Consider the following 13920-nt stretch of genomic DNA (forward strand, 5'->3'; position numbering starts at 1 on the left):
AAGGTGAAGGGGCTGCCCCACGTCATCACGCCCGCCGGGCGTCAGGTGCTCACATCTTTGGGGCATTGCTCGGAGGAGAGCAGGGGAAGGGAAAGAGGAAAAGAGATTCCACCAGGTGATCACAGGAGCTTCTTGAGGCTGAGACACAAGGGAGCTGTAGGAGCCACCTGGATGATGCTACCCATCGTCCCAGCGCACCAGGAGCCCGGGGTTGCATCCCACCCACATCAATGCACCCCTCGCTCAGCCGGTGGGGACTGGGGTTTGCTATTCCCCAGGGACAGCCCTTCTTCCCCACGGGCAGTGCCGCTGTGACCGTCCTGGCCTCAGAGCAAGGACATCTCAAGGTCTACCCAGCTGGAGCATTATGTGGTGAGGCAGGAGGAGCCACACTGAGCCACAGGGCAGCACCCACCCGTGCCAAGGAGCTGTGCGTGCCCAGGGGATGAACACCGGCTATTAGACCGGTGATGAACATCACTCAGAAAGATCCAACCCTGGTGCAGGGTTAAGCTCTCCCTTGAAAAAGAGGACCTGAGCGGGAATGTGGGACCTGAGTTTCTAGCTCTGCTGCCTTCTTGGTGTGTCCAGTCACCCAAAGCACAGGGAGAGACCTGCTTGTACTCACCCCACGGCTCCCACACCCCATGCAGGTCTGGCCGAGCCCCACGCACAGCTCCATGCGGCGAGACAAGGTTCTCTGAATGCAAATTTCATTTCTGAGCCACTGGCGCTGTTTCAAGAGCCGGCAGCCTCCGAGCCCTTCTCGGTGTTACATATGTAACAGCCTCATTGAACTTGACATGTCAAATTCAGGCCATTTGTGCAAAATCTCCCTTTAATAATACCGTTTCATTTCGCTCAAATGAGACTTGAATGCATGTAAAATGGAAAAGGATATTTAAGCGCTAACATTAGGCAGATGTCTTGCCAGAGGCCGATTGAATATATGAGATTTTGAAGTGCTTAACACGTTTTCGGTGCTCCCTCTTAGAATATGTCACCTGGCTTTCTTTTTTTTCCCCCTCCTTTCTTTTTTCTCCCCCCTCCTTAAGTGAAGGGTATAAATTGAAAGAAAACAAAACTACAAGCCTTGCTTTTATGGGGCTTAACTCTTGCAAGGCAAGACTGTTGGTCTTCCTCCTCCACCGAGAAATTACCTAGTAGCTCACCTTCGCAGAGCACAAGCACAAAGCAGCAGAGAGCAGGAGGCGGGCGAGCGGCGGCCCCACGGCACTGAGCAGGAGGGATGCTCTCCCTGCTCTGCATGTACCGCTCAGAAAGCAAAAGGTGCCGATCCCCAGCTGAGCAGCTAAGTGCCACCAAGGTAAAAATAAGAAATAATAACAGCGACCCTCTGTGTACGCCAATGCCCTGTGCCCCAGCCAGGCTGGTCACTGTGGAATGTATGAATATTCCTGGCTTGTGTGCATGAAGCTCATCCGTGCGCTAGGTGCAAGTCTCCTATCCTCACTCGATTTATATTCACCTGTTTTACACCTCATCCGTATTAAAGGCTTGCAACAAAGCACACTGAAAAGTGAGACTCTTTCTGGAGCTGTCAGTGGCCCCAAATCCAAGCTTTGGCTGGTGCTTCGGCTGCATACACATTTCCCCAGCTCAGGGCCACCCGGGGAGTGCAGGCAGGCACCACATTTGAGAGCAGCACCCATGGGTGTCCCTCAGGACAGGCGCACACACACACATCCCCGCGTGCATACGAGTGTATCACTGCGTATGTCACCGCAGGCAAATACAATGAGTGGAGGTGGTGGTGTGCAGGGGGACCCTTAAACCCTGCCCGCCACTCCCCAGGCAGTGACCAGAGAGGACAACCTGCTGAGTTGCTGATGGGGAAGGCTGGGTGGAGAAGGGGCAGGTTTGGGGCTATGGTTTGAGTTTGGGGTGGGAGGGAAGACGAGTTTGAGGACAGATGAGGAGTAAAGGAGGGAGCCAGCCTCAGCTGATGGTCCCCAGTGGGTCCACAGTGCTTTCCACACTTTGGGGAAGAGGCATTTATTTTTTTCTTAAAAATCGTTGGGAAGTTACATTACAAATATTACAGTCGCTGAGTCAAGCCCTTAAAGGCTGGGAATGTGCCTCTGGATGCAGAAGTTGTAATAACATGATGCTCTGTTCTTAAATATGCAGTGCTCTTTTTAAAAATATTAATTGGCGGGGGGCATTTTTACTCCCCTGTGTGACAGCCAGCAGATTCCTCCCTGCATTACCAGCAGCAAACCTGTGCTTCAGAACTGTGATTTCGCCTCCCCAAAAGGACGAGGTGTATCATTATAGCTGAGAAATGGAGGGTGAAGCAGTGAACTGGACCATTCCGGGTCCATTCCTGCTTTTGCAGCTGAAGGACGGTGCGAGCTCAGACAGGACTATCTCAGCTCTTTCCCCTTATTTAAATGAAGTTTCTAAGCTTAGCAGATGTAGCCAGCAGTATCCTCATGCCATGTTGCAATATTACCTGTGTGCTGTGCCATCCCAGGGCTGGGCACAGTGGTGCAACAGCCAGCCAGGGTGCTCGGTGGGTGCCCCCGGGATGGATGTGCTTGGGTGGGCAGATGGGGGGGAATGCTGTTCTCACAGTGCCCCACGGCTGTGCAAACTCTCCCCTTCTTCACTTTTCTTCCTTACTTTCCTCCGCATTGAATACTTAATCTGAGCATATTTGTGTTTTAAAGCCCATGCCCATTTGTTGGCTATTCCCATCCTGGGCTAGCAGCTCTCATTGCTCCTTGCCACTGTGCTGGGAGAGTGGAGACACATCCCTGCGCACCCAGCATCTCAGGAGCTACTGATTCCCCATAATGACCTTTCTGGTGTGTCTGGGAATAATTTCTCTTCCGATTCTCTGATTACGAAGCATTTCCCAGAACACAGAGGGCACCAGGGTCTCTCACCTTCGTGCAAGTGGAAAGTGCTGAGGGCTGTTTTCTGGTGACCTCAAAGATGCTGTCGCAAAGAGGGAACCAAATAGTGTCAGGCGAAGGAGGGCAGAGCCAGATGCAGTGGGAAGGCATGTTTCAAAGTAGGCGAAGTGCCTAGATGGGGGATTTAGCTTGACTCTTGGAGCCAGCTTTGATTCATGTCAGAGGAAAGGAGCCAACCATAGGACTGTGATGCTCCAGCTCCTGTAGAAGCTCTCAGTGCACCTCTGTCCAGGCTTAAATCTTCCTTCGGCATCCCTCTGAAGCTTCCTCCCCCTTGTTTGCACGTGTGCTCTTTTCCTCTCACTGTTCTTAATCCTCCCTCCCTTGGCAGCCAGAGTGGAAGTAGAAAGTGCTGCCTCAGTTCCTGGCACCTCACTGAGCATCCTCACCCTGCTGTGGCAGGGGTTCAGCTCAAGGATTCTTTGTGCAGAGAGGCACAGCAGTAGTTCTCCTCCGGGAACAGAGGCAGCCCCAGGCCCAGTGAGATGAGGAATAAGGAGAAAGCTAGCAATACAGCTAAAACATGAAGGCTGTGGAACCTTGGGAGACGGTCTGGTCACTCCAGGCAGGGTCACTGTCCTTGAGAGATGTCTCCAGGCATCTGGAGATGCATCCTGGATTTCACATCCTTTCACAGGTTGCTTCCCTAGTGTTGCATGTTTTTTTCTGATTATAATCATCCCATGCTAACCCGTCAGTCTGCACCAGAGACTCCTGCTGTTGGATGAGGAGAGAAGCACACCACCCCTGTTGTCCCTGCACAGGGGCTTTCTGTGTTACTCTTGGTCAGGATAAGGATCCAGAGCAAGTTATGAGACATGGCTCATTCCCCTTCTCCGGCTCAGGGAACCCTGTGTTTGAATACAGCTGCTCCTTGCACTGCTCCAGGCAAGGGTTTGCTTAATTTCAGCGTGATCTGCTGAGTGCTGTGTTGTCCCTAAGAGCCCTTGGAGGAGACCTTCCCAGGGCTGGCCATGGGTGGCTGTTCTGCGAAGGGCAAGCAGCCGTGCTGCCAGACCCAGCAGGATAAATAGAGTGTGTAAAACCCGAATTAGCTCTGTTGTCATGTGTCACATCAGGGTCATGGCTCTCTCCTCAGGTCTCCTCGATTTATGCCTGGAGACTTCAACCTGATGGCCAGGTACTTCCCCAGACTTCTTGTGCAGCAAAGGCTGCAGGTCCCTGATCTTCTGAATGCGTAAGATTAGAGATGCTTTTGAGTGAGAAGGGTTTTTTCCCAAAGCTCCACTGGAATACATGCTGATTCCCTTCCTTGCATGCAGCAGACACCTGCAAGCACTCCAGGGAGGGCAAGGAGCCCTGGCCAACAAGTGAAATTGCAACCAGGGAAAGGTGGGCATTGCAACCTCCTGTTCTTCAACTTCTGTCTTTTTTCTTCCTTCTTTTTCCACCTTCTTTTCCTTTCTTCCCTTTCTCCCCCTCCTCTTCCCCCTCCCTTCCTCTCTCCCCACCCCCCAGTATCAAGGCGACATCTCCAAGCCAAGTACTTTTAATTTCGCCCGTGGCCCTTGCTGACACGGTGGATATGCACAGCAAGTTAAATTCCCGCCTGATCAATAAAGCAGAAGCAGTGTGTCCGACTGGTCGATATTTTTTTATCTGTCTTCAGCCCAGTCCTGCTGATGACAGCCCCCTGCGCTTCAGCAAAGGCACTCAAGGGCATCGGGCTTTGGCAACACAGCTCTTTTTTTTTTATTTAAATTAAAAAAAAACCTAGATGCCTACAAAAAAAAAAAAAGTTCACAGAGTTCGGCCTTTGCTTAATAACGTTTTATGATTTATCTTAATTTTTAATTGAAAAAAATTTGCGAATTAATTGATTTCTGGGACTTGCCAATTAACATTGTAATTGGGTGCATGATAAATTTCGAGGGAGCATCATTTTTCTCCCTCTCCCCCTTGTCACCAAGAAGGGGAATCGTGAGGGCAGCTGCTTCCTATCTGTATGGCCCCCGCTCCTTCCTGAGGTGCCGCTGCCCTCCTCCCCCTTTGCTACTGTATCTTAAAGAAGGAACAAGAAAGCTAATAAAGTCATGTTATGAGAGTCTCGCCAGAGGTGACCCCTCAAGGCATAAATCCAGGCTGGGGAGATGGTGGGGACAGGTACTATTAAGTGCCTGGCAGTGCTTTGCAAAGCGGGACTGGGTACGTCCCCTGCAGCACCCCCTCCCTGGGCTCTGGCACCCCCCCAAGGTGTTCAACCGAGCGGTTCATTACCTGGGATGTCTCCCTGATGCTCTCCCCCTGTGTGAGTCCCAGCAGGCGTGAGCCTCCACGCAACGCCCAGCTGCTCCAGGGAGAGACCCGACCGCAGCACCGAGCACCCAGTACCTGAACAGCCACTTCCCGCAGCGTGGGCAGCATCCCTAGTTCATCCCGCAGCCAACGTCCCCCAGCAAAACCAGGCTGCTGGGGCAGGCCAGTGCTTGGGAGCTGCTGCTTTGCTTTGGGGACACAGAAGGGGTCATTCGCATCCTGCTCTGCCCCGAGCCTCCCGGGGAGTGGATCCTACCCCACGGCAGCAGCAGGGCATCCCGTGCTGTCCCACAGCAGAGGCGTTCAGCATGGAAGCTCAGCTCTGGGGTCATGGGTGTCCAGATTCAGGCCCTGATGCATCTCCAGGTGCATGGGAAGTGGCATCACCTGAAGCTTTCTTCAGCAGTGTGACTCCTGTTAGATTTAAATTAAACACACTTCATCACAGGAGGAACCTGCCTGGAAGCGTCAGCTTCTCGGTAATACCCGAGCAGGGCCACCTGCCAGCATGAGGCAGCTAACAGGGTCATGTCCCCTCCGTGGGGCGTGGAGAAGTAGGTGAGCTGGCTGCTGCCAAAATGAGGAGTGAGGACACAGTGTTGTGCCAGGGCAAGGAGAGAGAACGAGTCACACCTGGTGGGGACTGAGATGGAGAGTAGAAATATCAAGCAAATTAAAGAGTGCTTGGTGTCTCCAGTGCTTCTCCTGCCCACTTCACGTGCTGGCATAGATCCCCTCACCGCAGTCAGCTGAGGTGTCCCGTGCACCATCTAAAGCCCATGAGCTTGGATGGGGTTTCGCTGTGCCGTCCTGCAGCCCCCGCTACACCCCGCTGTGTGCAGGGGGTGAACGATGCTCAGCCTGGGTGGAGGGTCCCACACTTCTCTGGCAGAGCCGTGGCTCTCCCCACTAACAGGGAGACCAGAAAGGCTGGGATCAGCCCAGCTCCATGTCTGCCAGTGACAGTGGAGGGGAACCATGGGGGAAATTTATGAGGAGAGGAGTCTGTTTATTATCTAGCAAATGTGGTGTTGCTGATACCGTGGATTTATCCTCTTTCATCCCCCTTCTGATTTGTGTCCCTGCCCCTCACTGTGGCAGATTAATCATGGACAGAAAGGGAATAGAGACCCTCCAGCTTCCTCCTGTGCACTCAGAAGGTGGCAATGACAGCAGCCTGGACCCTTCATCCACAGCTTCTCCAGCGGAGACAGCACAAGCCCTGCAGCTGCCTGTGCTGCTTGGAGACGGCCCCCTCCTCTCCTCCCATGGCAGGGCTTCAAGGGTAGCACGGCGGGTGACAAAATTTGTGGGTCACGTATCCCCCCGCTCATGCAGTGCCTCGAAAGTGCTGTGAATGCTCCTTGAAGCGCCTGGGGACCCACGATACCCACAGCCCATTCCCTGACTCCAGGATGTGGGTTTGCGGGATGGGGTTTGGGACCTCGGAGGGCAAAGTCTTCCTCTGCTGATGACTCCCAGGGCAGCAGAAGGCCTGGGAAGGGATGCATGGAAACCCAAGGGTGAGAAATAAATCTTCGGTCAGTTATTTGCCCTGAAGCAACGCATGCCTTCTGTGGGAGAGCCTCTTCTGAACTGCCACGTGAGCTGGGAATAATTAAACAGTCATTACAGCCACAGTAGCAAAGAGCCCCCCAGATCAATCTAATGCATGACCTTTCCCTCCGACTTTTCTCTTTATTTTTCCAGCCACCTCCTTTTCAAATAGTGGGAGAGAAATGAAACAACCCTCCTACCCCAGCATCTTACTTCACCCCGCACACACAGACCATCACATCCTCACCCAGAAACCTGTCGCCTGCTCCTGGCACAGGCATAGTGTACCAGGGGGTCATAAAGAAAAACCAAGCAGGGGAGAAAAAGCTGGAAGTGCAAATGGGACAGAGAAAATAGGGGATTTTAGCACGGTTGGGTCATGCCACTGTGTTTTATGATCCTGCTGCATTTCTGCTGCAGCTTCATCTCTTTGGGGGAGGCTGCCCTGAGGGCTCACATTTGTCACAGCTGACCGTGTTGGGCACTGAGGTCTAAAAATACCGACTGGGGGAGCATTTGGGAAGCATGTCTGGGACTGTAGGTGCAGAGCATTTCTAGTCCTGACTCCAGTGGCCTTGGTAAATTTTACCATCTCTCAGCCCCTTTCCCCATCGTGGGATGCAGGAGATCTTCTAAGCAGCACTTGGAGCAGGTTGCACTAGAGGAGCCACATCGGGTTAAAAATCCCTGTGAGCTTCCCCTGATGGCACGAATCATGCCCAGCCACACCAGGGGCTGTCACCTGCGGCTAGGTGAGGATTTGGCCTCGTGTATTTTAAATAAATAAATAAATAAATAAATCAAACTCCCAATTCCTTATTTAGGCTTCAAGTGACACTTCCACTTATTTAAATTGGTGTCCACAAAAATCCAATTCCCTCTCTACCCAGCAACTGCTTATTTACAGCTGGCGATGCTGTCCACACAGCTCTGTGGGAGGCTTGGGGCTCCTGTCCCAAGGCTGGCATGTTCCAGCCACGAGTCTTGCAGCTAAAAATAAATTGTTTCCACTGGATTTTTTTTTTTTTTTTTTTTTTTGGTAAGAAATACATCAGTTGGCTATGGCTTGTAGAAACCTTTTGGCTTTACAGGATCTCATGTGGGAGCTGCATGTGCTCTGGCTGCTGCCTGTCAAATCGCAAGGGCTGCTGAGAGTTGTTCTGTGGAAGGGTTGCAGGGCCAAAAGACACCAGCTGCATGGTAGCAGCCCTCTTACCACCTCTTTAAACCTCTTCTGGCTGCAATGTAATTAAGGGATGAGCACAAACAACTGTAGCTGCCTGAGTTCAAGGAACTTCTTTGGCAGTTGTTATTAGTTCTGTGTGGGGAGTGCTGCTGTGCCAGGTATTGAGCTCAACCTTTCCTTGATGGATACTCATCATAAACTCTGCCTTGCCCTGGGTGGTGGGCTCTGCAGAAATCTTGTTTCTTGGGGAGCCCAAGCAGCTGTGCCGGGATGAAGCACAGCATTGGGGCTCTTTCTGTGCTGAGACTTCAGGCAAGTCCCATCACTGCTCTGTTTTCAGATTTCTCCTCTGAGCACATTTCTCTCTCTCTCTCAGTCTCACTTAAGCTGTAGCTACAATTGCAATAGAGCTTTCCAGCCCTCGCTCTGGGATGCCCCATTGCCGGAGCAGTCTCCTGCCTCTGCTTCCCTGGGGCAACCGGGGGGTCAGTGAGAGCCCTGCCTATGTGTGGTGGGCTCTGGGCACCGAGAGGATGCCCTGAGTCGTGCCTCTGTGGGGAGCAGGGATTCTGCTTGTCTCCTGTCTTGGGCACCCAGAAAACTTCTTTTTTCTTCTGGAGGAAAGCTGAGACTCCTGCAACAGCTTGTAAGAGTGAAGGCTTAAAGGAAAAGGACAAGTACCACCTTGCTTATGGTAAAACAAAATCGGTCTGCTTAACCTGCAGCTCATGCCCTGGGTTTTCCATGTGGGAAGCAGCAGCTCCCATTTATGGGAATGATAAGGGACTATTCCTTGTATATTGCTTTTTTTATTTTTTTTTTTTTCCTATGGCAAGCACACCCCAGAAGGCAGGACCATAACCAAATAAACAAAGCCAAAGGTCATTGTGTGTAATAGCAACCATGACACGGGTAGAGAAACCCCAAAACTGTGACTAAAGAGGGCACACATTCAGTGTGCTGAGCTGCCCTGTGGGACCTCACGACTGAAGCACTGGGTCAGAACTGCCCCTTGGGGCTCACTCAGGGAGATGCCAGGGGATTCCCAGTGGCATCTGGGGATGCTCCTAACCAAATCCCTGCCTAGTGTTAAATGATATCTGCATGTCTGAGTCGTGCTTTCATTGTGGAGGGCCTCGCTGAGAGTAAATGTTCCTCTTAAAGATGATGTGCCCTAATATAGAGGAGCGATGCGTCCCCAGCGAGCACCCCAGGGCAATGGGGACCTGGCTGTGTAGCTCCCGTTAACATTAATGGGTGATGCAGCTGCAGGGCTGGGCCCTCCAGCAGCACCAGAGCAGGGACCTTATTTTGTCCCCAGAGAGGTGCAGGGCACCCAAACACATGGGGATTCGTGAATGCAGGGCCAGAACTGGTGTCTCAGCCCTGAGAAAGGAAACCAGCAAGGAAGTAGCCTCGTATCACTTTGAAATGCAAAGTCGTCAGAAGAGAGAGAGAAGGAGGCTACCCAAATCCCTGGGTCTTTCCAGGGCATTTCTTGTCTTTGGTACTTTGGAGGGGGTTACCTAAAAGGGAAAGAAGTTGTTTTGCTGTAATGAACTAGATAAACAATTCCCCAAATAGATTAAAACTAACTGTAACTTATAAAAGCGGGTAGTAATTATATTTTATTAGCTAGCAAAACACCATTTTTTTATTTCGTAGGATAATTCTGTGTAAATCACCTTAATTAGAAGTGTCAGACGAGCCCGTGAATATCGTACTTAGTAACTAATTTCCTATGTACAGGTTATAATTTAAAACACATGGATCACTCGCCGAGTGGAAATATGCTAGCCATGAAATAATGTGGGGAGTGTTGGGGTTATTACTATGTAAATGTGTAATCATTTCAGACCACTGCAGCCTGGCTGGGTGATTAAAGAGAATCCCAAGGTCTCCAAAGATTGTGCTCTCTGCAAGGGCCTAGAGCAAAAAAACTTTAAAAGGCACCGAAAACTGTTTGAACTTTAAAGGTCTTGATTTCCCTTTTACCATTTTTAATTTGTCTGTAGTGTTTATGGAGGGGAAGGTTTCTCTTTGCTGAAGGCCTTTCGATTCTCAGCCCACTACCAGCATCCTTAAGAGGCGTGGGGGGCTGCAGCCACTGTAATTCAGGGGGTTATTTAGCGAGATGGAGGAAAGCACCCTTAAATTGCAGGGTCTTGGGACTTGGATGACCAGGGCTTGAGCCCATTCCTGGCCCATCCCTGGAAATAAATAAAAACAAATTGCAAATTCTTATTTTCAATAGAGTGGGGCTAAACTGCAAGGAAAGGAGTGGTTCTTAATAATCCTCCAAATGAAGAATAAAATAAACTCTGCCAAGTTATCTAAATCAGTTCTCCTTCCTCATCAGTCCCAGTGGCAGAAGCTTGGCCTTTCAGCTGACCACTGAGACTCTTGTCCTGAAAACTGCAGTTTCCTGGTGCTAACACCATTTCTGGGAGGGATTAATGAGATTCTTCCTCTTTCCATCAAAAAGGAATAATTTTAAACACCTTTAACAAGAAAAGGGAGGAAATGACTTGGGTTTTTTAACCTGGTGTTTGGATTTTAAAGAAAAAAAACAAAATTGTTTCCACTTTGGGCAACTGAGAAATTCAAGGTGGCTCTGGAGATGGGGAGAAGGTGGAAATCTTTCCCATCTCCCACGTTTGGGAGCAGGCTGGAGGTGGTCCCAGGGCTGCGTCTCAGGGGGCAGCGGGGACTGACTCTGCTCTGTGCCACCTCCTGGGAGCAGGGGGGGCAGAGCTGGGGGACGGAGCATGGGGGGCATCCTGCACCCCACAGCAAGCACCTGGCAGTGCATCCCCTCAGGGAAGGGGGGTTGCCAGGGAGGCGATGCCCCAGCCCGCTCATCGGTGATCCCTGGGAACTGCAGCCGCTTGCTCCGAGAGCAGAGCTGCGGCATTTGGGGTGACCTGATGGTGATGGATAACCTCGCGTTTCCCACCATTTTGGGGCGGGGGGCGAGGGCGGTGGCACTGGGAGAGGAGCCCCAAGCCCATAGCCCCAAGAGAAAACACCTTCCTCCATCCCTGCTCATTTCATAACACCCAGCCATCTGCCAAATCAAGGCAGATTAAAGCCAGCCAAATTCAATTTCTCCCCGCTGCCACTGCAGCTCGGCATCTGGGGCTAAAGTGTCCCCGACAAAGCGAACATGACAGGCACATTGCTTTTTTGTCACATCTAGTACCGTGTTGATCTTCTAAAAGTCTCATAAAAATTTATTGATGTCTCCCATATTGCTGTGATTGAGAAGAAAGGAGCACGGGTGTGCGGAGCCGGGCGCGCGCGCGCGGGCGAGCATGTGTGCGTGTGTATATTAATGTTTCTGAAGTAGATCTGATTTGATATGTCTTGTTCTATTGTCAGCATCTGTTTAGCGAGGCTTTTTAATACTTTCTGGCTGCCGATCACTCATCCTTAGCCTGGGATGCAGGCTTGCATACAAATTTTGTTATTAAACACAATTCCATTCCCCCCCCTTCCCCATCCTCCGCCTCCCCCCACTAACCTCCCCCCTCCATGCACCCATCCATCATCTCCCCGGGGCTATGGGGAGCTGGGAGCCAGCCACCCCACCGGCGTGCACTTACAAGCACAGGCACTGGGCTTGGCAACATATTTCAAGAGCCTTTTGCCTGCTGCAGGTGCTTTGCATTGACAAATCGAATCATGGGGAAATAATTTATTTCCTAATGCTGTTTGCAGCATGTTAGCAGGAGAATTTACATGAGAGAGATTACTTTAATAACCAAAAAATTACAGTGCAGGCCTCCCCGCCATGTCGGCTTTGATATGTAATTGTTTCAAGTTTAACCTGTCTGGAGGGGGGAAGGTGTTATTAAATCTATAGCATCTCCCGCTGGTGAGGGCAGGCGAGGAGGAGCACCGTGGCGGGGACCTCCTTCCCTGCTAAATGGGGAACAAGCTGAATTAACAAATCACTCCAGCCTCCGGCAGAGCTGCTGCCTCCACAGCACGGCTGGAGCTGGGGGGATCTTCTTTCCCTTGCTCTTGCACCGATTTAATCGCTTTCTTTTTCCTTCTCTCCTTTTTTTTATTGTGCCTGACCCTACACAGGGCTCGCCACCTCCACTCCCCTCCCCTTGGCTTTCTTCCCCGTGTGCCTGCAGGCTTGCTCCCTGCTTTTCCCCAGGTCTGGGAAAGAAGCTGTTCAAGCCCCCAAGGAGAGGGAGAGTCGGGATTCGACTCTGCATTGTGCATCTGGGTTTGGGGGGGTTCCACGCGTAGGACCATTTTATTCCAGCTGGAGAAACAGTAGGCACTGCCCGCTTTTTCATGCCCCTGCAGTCAGGGTGAGGAGACTCTTGTTGGCCTGGGGAAGGGGAACCGTGTTCTTCGCCATTTGACCTTGTGAGATCCCTCAAAGCACATCACCCCCTTGCCTGCTGTAGTGGTTTTGTGACTCTGATCCCATTCTCTTCTCTCTTGGCAGCAAGAGCTCCATCCTGAAGGATGCCATGGCAGCGGGCACCCCCAAGGTAAGTGAGCACAACTCAGCACACTTCCCCACCCTGAGGGATGCTCTTTACACTCCCTCGCCTTCCCAGCCTGCTACTTGGTGTCTCCCGGGAAGGTGGCCATGCTTTGGGAGCCAGCCAGCACTGGGGGAAGCTGCTGCCCCCAATTCACTCACTGGGCTGGGGTGGCCAAGTCCCCACACAGGGCTCTCTCGTTCCCCGTGCAGCTGAGGGACGGAGGAGCTGAAGGACCCAGCGGGCTCCAGGACTCCAGATTGTGTCTAATGACAGCTAATGAGAGCTGATCACACGCAGGCTGAGCTCAGCCTGGGAAATCATGTGCAGGAGCTCATGGAGCCAGAGCCATATGCCAGCTTTGGAAGAGAGGAGTAGGACTGCCTCAGGGGAGTGAAGCACACCCAAGGAGGAGCCCAAATCACTAAAAGACCCCATCTCAGCTGCAGCCCCCTCCCCCAAACCCTCCCCCCATCCCTTTGGCTCAGAATGAAAAAATATAGGGAGGATCATGGCATCACTGCAAGGGGTATCATTCACTAATCAGTATTACTGTTAGCTGGGCTTCATACGATACATCAGTGGGAAGGACTGGAGCTTGGGCGGGCAAGTGGGTGTCGGGGAGCACTGTAGGGCAGCTACGAGTTGCACGGCCTCTGAAAACCATGCTGTACTCTCCAAGGTGGGCAAAGACAAGGGGTCCAGGCTTCCCTATGCTTCTGGTGACACAGTGCAAGCCAGGGAGGCTCCTGGCCCCCAGGGAATGACAGGGCATCTCTCACGGGAGGTCTCTGTGCTTGTTTTAATGGAATTGACTTCAGGTCTTGCTCTTCCTTTTTCTTCTGGAAGATTTGGGTCGTTTTTGAAATTTCAGTTCTAGGTTTTCCCCTTGGGGATGGGTGCATTGCTAAGCACATCCACACCTTGTCCGCCGTGCCAAGAGAGGGGCCAGGGAGTCACCGTGCTGACCCAAGTTCCCAGCAGAGACACCTCCCAAGTCAACCCAACAATTTCCCAAACCCTCCAAGGGAAAATAAAGATCACAGCAAAACTCTGTAGTGCTCCACACCTTCAGCATTACCACCTCCTGCATGACTACCCCTGTCTCCCATGCCCTGTCCCAGGGCAGACTGGGAGGAGAGCGGAGACCTGACTATTTCTCCCTTGAAAAACAAACAGAGCAGAAAGCAATCCCCAAGCCCGCCCACCATTGAAAATCCACAGAGCGTGAGGCTCCCTTGGGATGTCTCAAAGGAGCAGGAAAATGCACCCGCAAAATGAAAGCAGCTGGACCCTGCAAGCTTCCCTTTCCCTCTTTGTCAGCTCTGAGTGTAGATATCTCAACAGTCCCAAACACATCGCCTGCGACGGAGAAGGACGGCTAGGAAGACAGATTAGCTGTTTGGAGGGAAACGCAGCGAGTGACTGACAGAGACCAGATAAAGAAGAA

General features: G+C 51.7%; 1 protein-coding gene across 7 annotated transcripts in view; it reads left to right on the top strand.

The window, feature by feature from the left end:
- Nucleotides 1-13920, top strand: part of RNF220 (ring finger protein 220) — a 231996-nt gene that overhangs the window by 146427 nt on the left and 71649 nt on the right. For all 7 annotated transcript variants that reach the window (XM_042803079.1, XM_033000379.2, XM_042803108.1 and 4 more), the window contains one exon: nt 12431-12476. In XM_042803079.1, coding sequence (XP_042659013.1) covers nt 12431-12476 — 46 coding nt within the window. The remainder of the gene's footprint in view (nt 1-12430; nt 12477-13920) is intronic.

Source organism: Tyto alba, unplaced genomic scaffold, assembly GCF_018691265.1.
Source record: "Tyto alba isolate M040663 unplaced genomic scaffold, T.alba_DEE_v4.0 Super-Scaffold_1000006, whole genome shotgun sequence".
In the NCBI taxonomy this organism is placed as follows: Eukaryota; Metazoa; Chordata; class Aves; order Strigiformes; family Tytonidae; genus Tyto; species Tyto alba.